At 34.5% G+C, this 17,427-nt stretch overlaps 1 protein-coding gene across 1 annotated transcript in view; it reads left to right on the top strand.

Annotated features, from left to right (window-relative positions):
• The window catches only part of LOC127975250 (CUB and sushi domain-containing protein 3), a 244,953-nt gene extending 228,015 nt beyond the window's left edge, over positions 1-16,938 (top strand). The window contains exons 61-70 of the mRNA XM_052579149.1: positions 1,884-2,057; positions 2,294-2,367; positions 5,121-5,232; positions 6,513-6,692; positions 6,914-6,979; positions 8,507-8,665; positions 9,784-9,896; positions 10,185-10,272; positions 12,632-12,767; positions 12,867-16,938. Coding sequence (XP_052435109.1) covers positions 1,884-2,057; positions 2,294-2,367; positions 5,121-5,232; positions 6,513-6,692; positions 6,914-6,979; positions 8,507-8,665; positions 9,784-9,896; positions 10,185-10,272; positions 12,632-12,767; positions 12,867-13,026 — 1,262 coding nt within the window. The 3' untranslated portion in view covers positions 13,027-16,938. The remainder of the gene's footprint in view (positions 1-1,883; positions 2,058-2,293; positions 2,368-5,120; positions 5,233-6,512; positions 6,693-6,913; positions 6,980-8,506; positions 8,666-9,783; positions 9,897-10,184; positions 10,273-12,631; positions 12,768-12,866) is intronic.
• Positions 16,939-17,427: the final 489 nt, after the last annotated feature.

Below are 17,427 nucleotides of genomic sequence, written 5' to 3'. Positions count from 1 at the left end.
AGAAAACAAGGCTATCAGACCAGATTTTCCTTGAAAGCGGTTGAGCTGGGATCGGCCGTGTAACTGTAGGTTTCAGAAGCAATAGAAGAAATAATCAGAAACAGAATCCTGGTTATCAAATGTTTGTTAGATGCATTAAACCTAAAATGGCTTATTAAAGTTAAAACTAAATCAATATTGATCCCGTCTCATTTCTTGAAGGTGAGATGCCCTCTTTATCTTAGTTTAATGTGTAGATGAGTGTTATTTTAGTTTTATTTTCAGGGTCATAGCTGGGGTTTGTGGGGGCCCCGGGGCAGGTTGGACCCGTAGGCTCTGTTTGAAATTGTGTATAAACATATAAATGTTAAAGTTTTTATTTTTTTATTTTTAAGTTTGTTGGTGTCCAAGAACAGAAACCAAATAATCAAATGTAAAATATCATTACAAGTCTTTGTGCGTGGTCTGTGAGAGGCTGCTCTCTGTGTGCACACTGAACACTAGATTACGTTCTTTAGATTCTTGTGCTTGAATGCTTTAAACTCTTTTGAATGTTTAAATTGACACGATAAACTAAACTGGATGATAAGGTGGCTCTTCGACTGTCCTGAGAGTCGTTTTTTGGATGGCCTCTGCCAGTCATTTGAATCTGGGCCCCTCCACATCCGCGGGCCCCTAAAATCATCACCACCTTTCATGCCACTAGCAACGTCCCTGATTATTTATAACTATCAGTTTATATTTTAGAATTAGCTTTCATTTTTGTTTTTTCAGTCCAATTTAGATTTGTTTTTTTTACTTGTTTTAATTAGTTGTCAGTGCCAGTTTTCACATTTTTTCATTTAGTATTTTATTTTATTTTACAAAAAATATTTAATAGTTTGTCTATGGTAAAAATAAAACCGGCAGAGACAACTACAGTATTTGCAGTGAGTGCTTAACTTAAACTTACTTAGTTGCCAAGAAATATTTTGACTTATTTTAGTTAATTGCTGAGGCAACATTTCTCATTTTCATTTAGTTAACATTTTCATTTATTTATTTATTTATTTATTTATTTATTTATTTATTTATTTATTTATTTATTTATATTTATATTTTATTATATTTTATTTTATTTTATTTTAATGTATTTATTTATTTATATATATATATATATTTTTTTTTTTTTTTTTTTTTTATATAGCTTTAGTGTAGGTTAAATATAACCCCGGTAGGGAACAACTGGAAGATTTATTTGAACTTAGTTTTCTGCCAGGGTGAAATAGGCCACTGCCTCCAATCTGAAACACAGACAAACAAGTTTAATGATCTAAATAAAATCATCACTGTATTGTTTGCTATTGTGATTGCTGAATGAATGCACTTACTCAACTGCTGTTGTTTAAATCGAGAAATTGCCTATTGCAATTTCGAATTCGTGGAATTAATAGGAATTTCACTGTTAAAATATCATTTGTTTGTTTCAGCTGTTTTTGTAATGAAGACAGAGAGATTGCATAAGACATGGTATTAATTTAGATAATAAAGAGCCTAAACTTAAATGTACATTTGAGTGAGACTTCAATGGCTACCATAATTAATACTGATGTGCAGTTAATTAATAATAATCTTATTGCTAAAATGTAAATTTTTCATTGACTAAAGCTAGACTAAAATGCCTTCGATTTTCTTAAACTAAAACTTGACTAAAGTGTTGAGACTTTTATTTGACTAAAACGAAATAGGATACAGTAAGGTTGACTAAATATGGTAAAAACTTACTAACAAGGACATTTTAACATAAGACTCAGACTAAGTTTGATAATAGCTCACAAAATAAACACTGAGTCGATGTATGTATAAAAAAAAATAATATTTTTAAAGGCTACTAATGGCAACTTTCATATGAACTATCTTGACAGCCAAGTTCTGCGGTGACCCCGGCATCCCTCCGCACGTCAGACGCGATGGTCAGAGCTTCATCTTCAAAGCCGAGGTCACGTACAGCTGCAGCGCCCCCTATGTGCTGGTGGGCTCCTCGACACGCATCTGTCAAGCAGACGGCACGTGGAGCGGGACGCAGCCGCGCTGCATAGGTACACCATCCTCTGTTCTCAAAAGAACTTTTCAACCTCATCAGCCAACGCTGCTAAACCTGTAATGACCATAATATCCACTCCAGCTTTGATCTATGATGAAAATGTGAACATTATGACCCGCTGTTACGGGTCACTGCCATTACATCAAGCACTACATCTACTTTTCCTAATTCAATTATGAAGATAACAGTAGTGGAGCAGATAATGACTGTGTCATTCTGCTTTTTCCACAGAACCGACTCGGACGACGTGTGAAAATCCTGGCACTCCGGAGTACGGCTCTCTGAACAGCAGTCTGGGCTTTAAGGTAAGAAGGAGTTGAGCTGCGAGCGATGCTCTCGGACTATCTAGGACTCTCGTATCAAAGCCATTATGATGAGAATAAGTTCAAAAGGCCCATTTCTGTCAGTTGTAGGCCGCTTTTATCTTTAAGTGCAAAAATGGCCTTTTCAGTTGGCACAATGTGACTTTTGATGTGCTTATTAAGAATTGAAAATCATATTTTCCATCATTGCTGAGACAAAAGGAGATCCGCTCGCCCAGTGACAGTATGATCCAAAGGCGTTAATGCCACTTCAGAGAGACGTTTCAGAGAGACCCTTCATTTGAGTACGTGTCAAATCGGGAGTCTGGCGAGGTATTGCCATCTTTCCGCACTGCCCTGTCTTTATAAGCACAATTGATTTATTGTCAAGTTGATTCAGTCAAATGCCGTTTGAAGAGCCCGTGGCAGTTTCAGCATGTGCGACTGTCTCTCGCCTTCAGCTCTTATTGTCTGGGGAGAGTTTACTCTTCAAACAATCACTATATCTGCCCAAACGCCTCTGTCCATGCTTAAATGGCTCTTCAGACTCCACCATTTCTTCCTCAGAGGGGCAAGAGAAATGAAAAATGTATTGGGCGCTTTAATATGACAACTTTGCCTGATATAATGTCATATTGGAAGTAAAAGTGGTCAAATGAATTGGGTTTTTCAGCAGAGACAGCATTGATTGACGTGTGATACAGTCAGTTTGTGTAAAACATACTTTATAATTGTGTGTGTGTAATTTAGTTTTAACTTTATTTTATTTTATATCATATTTTATTTTATTCTTTCTACAAAAAATTATCAGTGCTGGTACAGGTGTTGCTTTTATTTTATTTTATTTTATTTTATTACAAAACATTCTTATTGTTGGCACAATAAAAATGTTATTTTATTATTTTATTTTATATTACTTTTTATTATTAAATTTTAACTCCAGAACATTTATCAGTATTGGTTGCTATTGTCTTTGTTTGAAAAAAAATATGTATATATAATAAAAAAATGTACAACCATAAAACATTGTGAACTTAACGTTACAAATTTACTGTGGCAATAATTATATTTTATTTTGCTATATTTTATTGCAACTATAAAACATTCTTAAAAGTGGCAGATTTTTTTTTTACATTTTGCTTTATTTATTTATTTATTTATTTATTTATTTATTTTATTTTTTAACTACCTCAAAGCATAGTACAAAGTTTCTGTTGCCAATTAGTAATTATTATTATTTATTATTATTATTTATAGTATTATTATTATTTAATTAAGTCTGGGCATTTTCCCATGGAGATAAAAACAGTTAATATTATATTAACAAGTTTTTGAAAGTTATTTAAACTGTCACAATATTTATCTCTATCATATTAATGGTAAATATGCATAGAGTAGGTTTCTGATCTTAATTTTAACAAATAAAATGAAATGATTAAATCAATTGGATGGTAATTGTACTCAATATTAAGTATGAATGACAACAACAGATATGCATTTTCCATTGCCAAGACTATTGAAAAGATTTTCAACCCATCAATCATGTTCTGCCAATGGCACTAATCTCAAAAAGACGACCGTTACCACCAGCATCTATAGTCGATGGGTCTAATGTGAAAGCATCACTCACGCCTCGAGGAATGAGCTCTTTGAAGGACAAAATAAAAGCTGGTCCTCTCGGCTGGCTCTCTGTGAACACGGGGCTCTCCGCGTCTTGTTTGTGTCAGTCGGGCTGCTGTTGTCACCGATTCCTTCAGAAGTGTGTGGTGTAATGAAATCTAATGTTCCAGTGTTGTGAACCTTTCATCTCAGCAGGACTCACAGACTCTGCTTCCCCTCCTCAACATTTGCATGTTCTGCTCTAATGCTCAGAGTTTATAGAGGACTTCCTTCACATGAAGCCTGGTTTTCCTTACAACGCATTCAAAACTGAATGAAGTAAAGCTAAAGGATGTACAGGTCCTCAGGTAGAATGATTATGAGAAGAGTGTGCGACATTCAGAACTGAAATGAGAGAAGGTCTTTTGATCTGTTATTTAATTTTTAAAAAGGGTATTATTCTATTCTATTCTATTCTATTCTATTATATTATATTATATTATATTATATTATATTATGTGGTCAGTAGTTGTTGTTTTTTTTTTTTTTTGCAGGTAAATGCTGTATTTATGACATTTCTAAATATCATATTTTCACAAAAATAATAGAATGATTTCTGAAGGATCATGTGACACTGAAGACTGGATTAATGATGCTGACAATTCAGATTTGCATAATAGGAATAACTTACATTTTTTAATATTTTCACATTTAAAACAGTTATTTTAAAATGGTAATGATATTTCACAATGGCACTGTTTTTATTGTATTTTTGATCAAATAAATGCAGCCTTGGTCAGGATAAGAGTCTTTGTTTAAATAAATCTTATTGACTCCAAACATTTGAATGGTGGTGACTTTTTTTTTTTATAGCTGATTTTAATAAAAAGTGGCGATAATTCCTTAGCCATTATATCTAGAATTATTATCCTATGTCCTCCTTTTCTTCTGGTCTTTACCTTTGCTGTAGTTCAGCTCAAACTCATATTGTCATCAATCTTATACTGAATCAGTTGAACAGGAGACGATTCTTAAATCCTGAATGTTGTATTTTGACCAGCAGTGTTTGTGAGTGTGAGAGGAGAGATGTCGAGGTGTGTGTGTGTGTGTGTGTGTGTGTGTGCGGGCGCTCTGACAGGCTTATCTCTGTGCCTCAGGTGGGCAGCACAGTGAAGTTCCACTGTCAGACGGGCCACTTGTTACTGGGCTCCACCACACGGACGTGTCTGCAAGATTTGACCTGGAGTGGCACTCAACCAGAATGCATCCGTGAGTCCCTCTCCCTTACCTCCACAACAGACGCCTACTTACACTGTTGTTTGGTAGGATTTGTGAGTGTATGCGCATCGTACTTCATCTTTTCCAGATGTCTGTTATTTTGTTTTCTTGTTTTCTTGGCAAGTCATCCATTCTGCATGTCACGATACAACTTTGATTTCACCCTCCAGGAGTTTCGTTGTTCCATATTCATGTCATTTCATGTGAAAATGAAAAATACTGCTTTACCAGACATCGGTACATCACGTGAATGGACAAGCTGTGGTGCATTTATGATGAGAGTGGCTCCAGTAAGTGTTACTGGGTAAATCTCACAAAACCTTCTGTCCTATTTTTCACAAATATCAAAAGAAATTTGAGAAATTAGAAATGTTTATTTTACTTAATACATTTTTATTATATTATATTATATTATATTATATTATATTATATTATATTATATTATATTATATTATATTATATTATATTATATTATATTATATCAGTAAATATGGGTATATACTGATGTTTTGATTCTTATTATTAATTATCATTCTAAATATTGCAACGTATATATTATATTATTACACTAAATATGGAAATATATGGATGTAATTAATCTTGTAATTATATTATATTATATTATATTATATTGTATTATATTATATTATATTATATTATATTATATTATATTATATTATATTATATTATATTATATTATGGATGTAGTGATTCTTATTATCAATTATCATTCTAAATATTGCAATGCATATTGTATTATATTATTTTACTTAGTGTATTCTATTATTGCACTAAATGTGGATACATAAGTGATGTAATGATTCTTATAATTATTTTTAATTTTTTATATATTTCTTATGCATAGTTCTCATTTATTTATTTATTTTCTTATAAATAAAGTCAAGGGTATTTTTGTTATGTTATGTTATAGTTATGTTATAGTTATTTTTTCCAGAAAATTCCACAAAAAATGTATACTGTAAATCATCTAACTCCCCCCCCATTCTTATTCTAATAAATTCTAATGATATAATTATTGGAATGCATTTCTTATATTACATTATATTTTATTAATTGAATTATATTGTTGTGTTTAATAATATATTTAATAATCGGTTTAAATAAAATATTTAAAAAAAAAACATTATTATGTTACTTAAGGGGTTTTATTTTTTCCTTTTTGGTATGAAAATGTAATGGATGTTTTGTTATGAGATGTCCCCATCCATCAGAGCCTTCGAGCTTACTGCTTGACATATCTCCTAATGCAGCCCACTCCTGTAAGCAACCAAAGACCCCTTCGCATGCCAACGTGATGGGCATGGACCTGCCCTCCTTTGGCTACACACTGCTCTATTCCTGCCAGCCTGGTTTCCTTCTCACCGGGGGCTCGGAGCACCGCGCGTGCCGGCCAGATGGATCCTGGAGCGGGAAGGTGCCCGTCTGCAGAGGTACGCAGTCCAACACCCCATCAGTACAGAGCTCAGGTGTGTTTTACACCTCAACTCTGTGACCTGCAACTTTTCTGCCGTTTCTTTTGTCTTGTCGAGGCAGAAGCCGACTGATGGCGTTTCCTTTGCTTGATGTGGGAAGTCATGTGTGAAATGCATTTTCTTAAACCCATTTGAAATGCAGTGACTCGTTGATGCAGTGAAATGCATTTTTCTTTCAGCTGGCTCGAAAACAACTGAAAAAGTCATAACACCTGTTCAAGGAACATTGAGTCCCAAAGTCAACGGTGAGTCTTTCTGTACTCTGCATCACATGTATAATCTAAGACAAATAATAATCAGTGCTTGCACTTGTCTATTTCATTATCGTGTTTAAAGGTATTTCTTAAAGGGACAGTTCATAAAAAAATTATGTCTTTGGTTGTTTTAAACCTGTTTGAGTTTCTTTCAGCTGTTGAACACAAAAGAAGATATTTTGAAGCATGCTGGTAACCAAACAGTTGACGGTAGCCATTGACTTAAATATTAAGAAAAAAATACTATGAAAGTCAACTGTTTGGTTAACAGCATTCTTCAAGAAATTTATTTCATGCATCACCGGTTGCTTACTGCTTTTATAACACTGCAATAATAAACCAAATGGGATCATAAATAAATGTTTATCAGATGATTTTAAATTTCATGGTAAAGATATCAAAAAAATATTTTTTTATATTTAACAACTGACACTAACCCTACATACAGGGCTCCAGACTGCCATCAAATGGACTCATTTTGCGACCACTTTTTCTGCCTGTGTAACTTAATTTTGTGTGCTGTCACACTAGCATGACTGCCACGCGCTTTAACTCATAAGACCTGACATTTCTGTTGCATATGAGAAACATCAATCTGTAAACGATACTGAAAGCTTCATGAATCCGCACTACTCGTTTAAACTGCGCAGCACTTCAAGTGTAGAGCCTGGTTTATACTCGCCCCGTCAGCACGAGCGCAAAGGTGCACACAGCAAAAAGTACACAAATATTGAGGAAACGATGGATGGTTTTCAAGCTAAAGTAAAGTAAAAGACTGCTTCTTAAACCAGAGAAGGTGAGCATGTTGGTATTCTTGTGGGAAAAAACATGCAAGCAACAAACATGCTACCGACAGGAAGTTATATAGTTTTACTTTACTTTTCTTTTTGTTTTTATTTTGAAAAGCTTGTTTTATTTGCTCTTTACCTCACGATACGCTATGGAGGCTCTCTCTCTTTTTTTATTTGATTCCTCAGTGTCTGCTAAATGTTCTGTAATTTATGAATTGCTATATAATAGCCATGTGGTGTGTGCCATGCCTCGTCTTATTCGTTTCTGTTTTATTGTTGTGATTTTTAATTAAGAATAACAATAAAACTTTTTTTTTTTTCTTAAAAAGTGTAAGGTGTGTAGATGTATGTAAGCAAAACAGTAGTGAATTAAATCTTTATAAATCACTTCATTCCATTTTTCAGATTCCATAATCTGAATGATTCTTATGTATTATGGCTCATTATTTAACTGTAAGCTGCACAGTTGTCAAGGAATATAGCAACTTAGATGATATAGAAAGACTTTTTTTTACATGGATCACAGTTTTCGAGTCGGTAGTTCAGCATGTCGCTCTATTAACATTGTTGATGTCCATTTTAAAGCAGAGAACGAGCTCTCTATCATTTCTACTCTGAGGTCATTCACAGTCAGATCCTGGGAAAAGAGTTTGAGGTGTTAATTGCGTCGAACGCAGTGTAAATGGCTTCTTTACCTCTACTGACACATTCAATCTTGTCATTGCAGTTCCTGACGATGTGTTCGCGCCCACATATGTGTGGAAAGGTTCGTTTGAGTATAAAGGAGTGAAACAGCCGATGACTTTGACAATCACTAGCTTTAACACGACTACGGGGAAAGTCAATGTGACTTTAACTAACAGGCACTCAGAACTGCTGTTGTCAGGTAAGAAGCCATAATGGCAGTGCCGCACAGTACAGCTCATGTCATAAACACTTGCTGCTCTGTCGAATCTCTCCTGTTAGGCAGAACAGCTCATGTCACAACTTGTGGGAATAATGTCACTTACTGTTTGTACAAGATATTGCGCCTTTAGTGCTTGCTTTTCTTAAAGACCGCAACAGCCACTATATTCACAAGTATGGAAAAGTAAATATGCATTAAAAAAAGACGCAAACTCTTCAAAGTATGCCGTCATCAAACTGACAAATGTTCCAAAGTTTGGGATTAGAGAGACTTTTTAAGGTTTTTGAACTCTTAAAATACAATAAAAACAGAAAAAAATTATGCAATTGATTTAGCAATTTAAAATAGTTGTGTTGTATTTGAATATATATTGAAATATAATTATTTCCATGCAAAAACGGAATCTTCGTCATCATCACTCCAGTCGTCAGTGTCACTTGATCCTTCAGGAATCATTGTGTTATGATGAATCACTGCTTTAGAAACATTTAATATTATTATTATTAATGGTGAAAAGGATATTTTTGTGAACTGAGATACATTTTTAGGATTCTTTGATGAATCAAAAGTTCAAAAGGACAATGTTTTTGAAATAATATAAATATTTTGTCACATTAGCAATGTCTTTACTGACAATTTCAAACAATGTTATGCGTCCTTGCTTAATAACATTATTGATTTCTTAAAAAAAAAAATATATATATATATATATATATATATATATATATATATATATATATATATATATATATTTTTATTTTTCGGAGCTTGGACACACACCAAAATATCTGATTATTCATAACAAAAAGTTAAGTCTGACATTATTCCAAAAACAGCTTAAATGTATGAAATGCTTGAGCTGAAAGCAAAAGACAAAACTGTGAAACTAATACTATAAAGCAGATTCTTCAGATTTCTAATTGGATGAGCCACATTCAAAGCTTTTTTAAAGTATGCGATATTTACACACCTGTGACCACGTATCAGTTGAATTGTATGTCAATGTAAATACTAATCCCAATACATTTGCATTAATGAGCAGGTGTACTCAATGAAGTGTCCACTGCATGCAAGTGTTTAATGTTGTCTGAACGCAGGTGTTTACAAGAGTCGAGATGCTCGTCTGACGCTGCGGCTGGATCACATGAGAGCTCTGGTGAAGAGCACATACAGCAAGATCACTGAGGACACCCTGATCATGGACGGCTTTGTAAGTGGACCAGAGTTTCCAACTTACTACAAGCTGCATGTTTGTTCAAATAGTGCAAGTTAATGGTTGCACTGTTTGGAAACTTTAGTTCTTCAGTTAGTAAAAGAGCATAGATTTATTATCAGGTGCAATAGTGACCCGTTTCTCAAAAGGCATCTCTGGGTATTTTTAAACTTTGCAAAGAAAGCAAGTATGCAGAGAGCACCCTGTAATATTGCACATAATATTCTCTCTATTCAGAATTTAAGAAAACATGATGTTCATCTCTGTGTTGTTGTTCTCCTCGAGGTCTCTGCTGACCATGAAGGAAACACATACTTGTTTCAAGGCTTTATACAAGGTAGAGACTACGGCCCGTTTGGACTGCAGAGACAAGGTATGCCACTTTTAAGCTATGCCAAATTATATTTGTTTATTTATATATATATATATATATATATATATATATATATATATATATATATACATACACAGGGGTGCACATAAGTGGTCCGCAGGTCCGTATGCGCGACCAAAATAAAAAATGTGTTATATAAATATGTTCTGACAGCGCATTTGCGTTTGACAGCTGTTAATGCACAATTACCATTTTAGATCACAAACTGTACTATATAAGTTATATTTTCAACCTGAAAGCATAAATCTAGGCTATGCCTACCATTTCAATACAAAACTGTGACATTCATGCACTGATGCTCTTTAATCAGCAGCGCTAAATCCGAAAGCACCACCCGTCAAAATAAAAGTCTGCTGATTTTAAGTTTGAATTTAATGAAAATGCTTGTTTATTTATTTTTAGACATTTTTTTCCAAAGCAACTTAAAATTGGGGAATAGATAAAGCCATTCTTCTTAAAGAGGCAAACAAAGTAGTAGTAAATATTAGCATTTCATTTGTAAATTTATTTACTATAAAATAAATGCATTTGTATTTAATGCTAGGGCTGCTTTTTATTTTTTAATAATAATATCACACACTATTGTTTAGTTTATTTACTATTATTATTATTTTTTTAAAAACTAAATAAATTGTAATAATATTATAACTATTATTAATTCATTTTTTATAATTGCATTTAATGGGTCACGCTATATGCAGTGTGAGGACCAAACCAAATCTCTTATGAGAACCAGGCTGAAAAAAATGAATGCAAAAAAATCTAAATACAAGGACAATCGCCTTTAAAGTTGTCCAAATAAAGTTCTTATCAATGCATATTACTAATCAAAAATTTGTAATTAAGTTTTGATATGTTTATGGTAGGAAATTTACAAAATATCTTCATGGAACATAATCTTTACGCAATATACCGTACTATTGATTTTTTTGGCATAAAAGAAAAATGGATCATTTTGACCCATTCGGTGTTTTTTTTTTTTTTTTGGCTATTGCTACAAATATCCCCCAGCGACTTAAGATGGGTTTTGTGGTCCAGGGTCATATAAACATTTATATATATATATATATATATATATATATATATATATATATATATATATATATATATTAGGGGTGTAACGGTTCACAAAATTCACGGTTCGGTTCGATACGATACACTGATGTCACGGTTCGGTTCGGTTCGGTTCGATACGTTTTAGATACAGCAAAATGTAAAAACATCTCAACTTTTCAGAATGCCGCAAGGGCACCGCGGGTCATGTGACAAGAACCAACCAATCAGCTTCATCCTTTCCCGTAACAACGTTGAGAGCTCAGCCAAGATGAAGGATCAGCTGATCATAGTTGTATATGGATTGCAATTTTGAAATAAATTTAGTAGCAGAGCTACTGCAAGCGATTTTTAGAGCTGCAAATCCATTTATCCTTCGCTGAAATTTCCGCGTCTCATGGAGAGAGCACGTCATTGTTGCTTAGCAAAGACAGACGCCTCATGAGCGCTTCTGCCCGAGCGCTTTGGAAAGGCAACCACTCTCTTGCCATCACCATTATAGCTTAAAGGGAATCCAAAGTGCACCCAAACACCAGACCTGTTGGTTATTGGGGGATCTTCTCATTTCTAGTCTGTTAAACGCATTGGCTATTTTGCAACGAGCCTTCAGCGCGTACTGAGTGAGCGAGCACCTGCTGAGTAGCCTAACATAAACATATAAGATGGTGTTTTTTTCTTCTTCGGGAGTGTCAGGGGCGTTGCCTGTTACGTTGTTTGGGTTATTGGGCTACCTTGTTGAACGCATATCATCATATTTCTCTCTCTCTCTTTTTTTTTTTTTTTTTCAAATATAATTAAATACTCCAACGAACCGTTCGGTATACATAATGCGTACCGCGTACCGAACCGAAAGCGTCGTACCGAACGGTTCAATACGAATACGCGTATCGTTACACCCCTAATATATATATATATATATATATATATATATATATGTATGTATATGTATATATGTTTATATGACCCTGGACATCATATGACGTCATATTATATTTCGAATAAGAATTGCATAATCTTCTTATAGATACCTAACAACAGTTATCATCCACTCATAATCACAATATCATTTCATTATAGTCGATCTTTCATAACTGTTTCATAATATCTTGCATAACTCATTTATGTAGTAACAAATGAATCACACTTGCATGTATCTTTAGATGAATCCGATATCTTTTGTAACTTTGACACTTGACATAAGTGTCGAATGAGTCGAATGATTCAGCCCAGATTCATGTGGCTCTGTTAAAAATTATTATCTTTTTCCCATCATGCATCATTTCAGGCCTGAACATAATAGAGCCCACCAGGAGCCCCGAGGTTCCACCCAGAACCAACAGCAGCTCTGTGGCCGTTGCCATTCTTGTGCCTTTCTTCGCCCTGATTTTTGCAGGCTTTGGCTTTTATCTCTATAAACAGAGGTGAGTGCAATTCCAAGTAATTCCAGCAATGAAATTACTGATGAAAAAAGATTAGAAAATTAGATTCCTGATGGTCTTTTCCTTCTCATTTGATGGCAGGAAGTCTGATAAAGCGGAGTACAGCGGCTGCTCTGTGCATGAAAACAACAACGGTCAGGCAACCTTCGAGAATCCCATGTACAACACCAATTCCAAATCCATCGAGGGAAAGGTCGTCCGCTTCGATCCCAATCTCAATACGGTTTGCACAATGGTTTGAGGGTTTGATGCTGTCAGAACTGTCACTTTTGTGTTGGTATATTACTTGTTTTAGTCTCTTCGAAGCAACTTTCAAGCACAGTTGGGGTGCGCTACTCACACGGCAGCTCAAAGCTGTGCGCGGATTTGCAGGAAAACATCATATTCTTCACCGTTCGAGTGGAGTATTATAAAGTATCTACATCTCACTCTGAGAGTGTTGATTTTGTATTTAAAAGAAAACAAAACAAAAAGTTAGGTGTCCTTTTCCAATGTGAGTTTCATATGGCGCAAATTATTTTAAGCCATTCCAAGGGCGTTCACACATACAGCGATTTGCTGCGTTGAAAAGTTGAGAAACGTTGAACTTTATGCAAGTCAACATGATACTGTGACTACCAGAAGGAGTGAAGACATTTGATGTGATAACGTGATCAGTCTCTTGTCAGAAACTGTAGACAAAATGATGAAGTCAATGTTCTGTATAATTTCTCTGCTCAGAAAAACAACATGATGCATGGAGAACCTTGTCAGAAATCATGAGCATTTAAAGTCCATTCATGCATCGATAATCGTTCATTTGCTTCATGATATGACGCTTAAGTGCTATTCAGACACTTTCCTCTGCAGAATGCTCATTTGTGCCGGCAAGAAAACTGATTCTTTGTCAAACGAGCTTATTTTTACTGACAGTGCATCTCAGCGTGTGGTGAAAAGGCTGTATGTGTGAACGGCCCTTCAGACTGTGCACATCGTCTCGTCATCACAGTGCGCTTGAACCTACGAGCCTCCTACAGATCCAAGACGCTTACTGAACACAGGCGCTCCTATCGGATGATGCTCACCAATCAAGTGTAAACTCCCTCATGGAATATCAACTCTCAAGTTTTTTAATAAGGAATGATTGCTATTACAAATGGTTTTCGGTTGGCTGTTTTAAAGGAATAGTACACCCAAAAATGAAAAATTGCTGAAAATGTACTTACTCTCTAGTTTGTTGATTCATCAGTACAGTACAGGAAATGTGTTACATCACTTGCTCACCAATGGATCTTCTGCAGTGAATGGGTGCGTCAGAATTAGAGTCCAAACAGCTGATAAAAACATCACAATAATCCACACCACTCCAGTCCATCAGTTGCCATCTCATGAAGGGAAAAGCTACGTGTTTGTCAGAAACAAATCCATCAAAAAAAAATTTCACCTGCTTCCCTCTAAAATGAGAGTCCTCTATATTCATTCATTTCATTTATTTATATACAGTAGCACAAATAAACATCACAGGAGTTGACTGCTGTGCTTAACAGAGTAGAACACCACAAGACATAATAAAAATAAAACATAATTAAGCATTGCTAAATGCTCGGGCCTGAAGATTTTAAAGTTCAGACAGGTACGAGGGTGCGAGACCATTTAGAGATTTAAAAACAAACAACAATATTTTGAAATCAACTCTATGACATATCCCGTAAACAATTTAGAGCCATTAAAATAGGAGTAATATGTTGTTGTTTGCAGACCCCTGGTCAAAATCTGTCTTCAGCGTTTTGAACCTTTTGAAGCCTTGTAATAGAGGACTGAGATATTCCAGATTATAATAAATTACAAAATTTCAGTGGAAATAAAACGAAAGCATGTGTGACACTTTGGCGAAAAGAAAAGGCAGACAGACAGAGTTTCAGATGAAAAAAGCCTGACTTAACTACTGTGTTTGTGTTGATTAAACTTAAAGGAAGAGTCCAGAGTAATTTCCATATAAGAGTGCAGATTTCCAACATTTCCCCCCACAGAGGGCCCAAACACGATTGCTTCAGTTTTGCTTGCATTAAGGTATAGAAAATTTGAGGACATCCAGGATCTTGTGACATTTAGACAAGCAAGCAATGTTTCTAAGCCTTTCTTGTCAGTGTGCTTAAAAGGCAGATCAATTTGATTGAAAAGACACTCCATGCTTTCTAAGAATTGAACCTAGAGGTAACGTATATAATCAAATGAATGAGAAAGCAAAAAATTGCTCTCTTCATTGAAGAAGTACAGTAGTCCCAAGCACTGTTTACAAGTGAAAATAGCCCAAAACATCTCTAAATATGTGGGTGGATTTTGATGCCAGACAACAACAGGAGATGGACTTTTTCATTATTGGGATAATGCACTCAGAACGCAGAAGTGACATTTTATGTTAAAATGTCTTAATGATGGATTTGTTTCTTACAAACGCACAGCTTTTCTTTTTTTCAAGACCTTAACTGATGGAGTGATGTGAATTTCTTATTGATTATTGTGATGTTTTAATCAGCTGTTTGGACTCTGATTCTGACGGCACCCATCCACTGCAGAGGATCCATTGGTGAGCAAGTAATGGCATTTTTTACAAATTTCTTATTTCTCTAAATCTGTTTTCAAGAAGAAAAAACAAACTCATCTATATCTTGGATAGCTTGAGGATGAGTCAGTTTTCAGCAGATTTTCATTTTTGGGTTAACTGTTCCTTTAAAGGGGAAGTTTGTAATTGTTTTAATTGTTGAAATGCTCTCTCTGTAACTGTAAGTAAGCCATCCGTAGGTTGACTTCCTGAAGAGTGAAACACTGTGGCTCTGTGGTGCTTTTCACAATACTCTTTTAGCTCGAGCATCCTGACATATCAACTTCTGAATCCAATGGAGGTGGAAGGCATGAGGGGCAGTTCAGACAGAAACACATTCTAGCGTTTAAAATAGTGTAACTAAACATGTTTATAGGTGCTTCATCAGCCATTCGCAATGGTCAATAAACACTCAACTTTTTCAGATGTCCTGTAAATATCATCTGATTGGTCCATTGTTTCAAAACGGATGTCTTCAGTGCATCTTAACATTGTAAGAAGCAAAGTAACAGCCAAAGGCATTCATTTAACATTTGCATAGATCAACAATTAAAAATAACACAGAAATCCAAATCTCAAATCCAAAAACTCAAGTACACTGTAAAAACAAAGTTGTAAATACAGTAGATCACTGGAGTACATTTTACAAGAACTTTGTACTCAGATTTTACATTTGATTCAGTGTGTTGCTTGTGGTTCCTTTGTAATTATTTGTCAAATTTGCTAGTAATTTCTGCACTGCATTTTTCAGTGTATGGTTTTGGCCACGATAATAGCCAAAGAAGCTGGCATTGTCTTAGAAAGACAAACAAAAATAGTGCAGCTGGAAGCGCAAGAATGTGTCCTGTGTGAACGGCCCATAAAAGTGGGAAACTATTTTTTTTTATTATTTCCAATAAGTGACAGAAATTACACAGTTCATCCATTGGGTTATACTTCATATTTTCTTCAGATTTGAATTGAATATTCACAAATGTTTCCGATTTGCTCCGTTTAGGATCACATCTGACAGGCTATTAGCAGATTTCCTGCTTCTAAACGTTCTGTTTCATAACTCATAATAGTGCCTTGTATGATATTTCACTGGTGTTGGGGGGGAAATGGGTTGCATTTTTTGTTTGTTTGTTTGTTTGTTTGCTTATTTATTTGTCAGCTACAGCTAGTAAAGGTTTTATTGTTCTACAGAAAGTCAGTTTTGCACATACCTGCCAAATATAATCAGATATAGCAGCAGTGCTATGTTTGAGTTCTTTGTGCCGCTGCCCATAATGTCTCTTCATCAACAGTTTGTATATTTATACAGATGTTTCTGTTCCTCCGGCGGTTAAGTGTTGAGCGGCATCGTAGTGCTGTGTTTGGCTCTCACTACACAAAATATCAAACTCTGTCAAAGATTTAGGATTGCTTTCAGACACTGGCTCCTTCAGATGGGTCCATCACCCTTGTAAATGCATTCATATCAAATGTAAAGATATTTAAACTTTTTTCAAAAGAGTTATATTTTTGTGAGAAATTTGTAAAATAAAAGGTTATGTAAATATCCATTTGTAAATGCCATTTACAAATAAAAAGTAAATTGCTTTTTCTACATTTGCCGGATTATTTCTTGAAGTATTCAAAGCTGTGCTTGTGTGATGAATGTATGAGGACTGACTACATAACAGTCAGATTTATTGGTTGCATCCCAAATTACATATTTATAACATGGTATGGTGGAAATACCTTTCTGTTTGCAAGTGTGATTTTGAATTGTTAAATTGAAATGACTGAGGAGTGAAAGAATTGTGTTTTGCAATTTGCGATTACATTTATTTACTAATTTTGCCTAATTTACTTATTTGCCGATAAATGTGCAAGTACAATATAAATGATCTACTTTTTAAAAATGTTTTTTTAATGTTGTCGAAAGTATCTTATGCTCACCAAGGCTTAATTTCTACATGAAAAATAGTGGTAATATAAAATAGTATTGCAATTTAATCAAATATTGCAATTTGTTATCAATTTAAATTAATACAATTGTTTACATTTTTATTATTAATTAAAATTGCAATTTAAAAT

The sequence above is a fragment of the Carassius gibelio genome, chromosome B16, assembly GCF_023724105.1.
Source record: "Carassius gibelio isolate Cgi1373 ecotype wild population from Czech Republic chromosome B16, carGib1.2-hapl.c, whole genome shotgun sequence".
NCBI classification, from domain to species: Eukaryota; Metazoa; Chordata; class Actinopteri; order Cypriniformes; family Cyprinidae; genus Carassius; species Carassius gibelio.
Note: the sequence above shows the minus strand (reverse complement) of the source record. Positions and strands in the feature narration are given on the sequence as shown.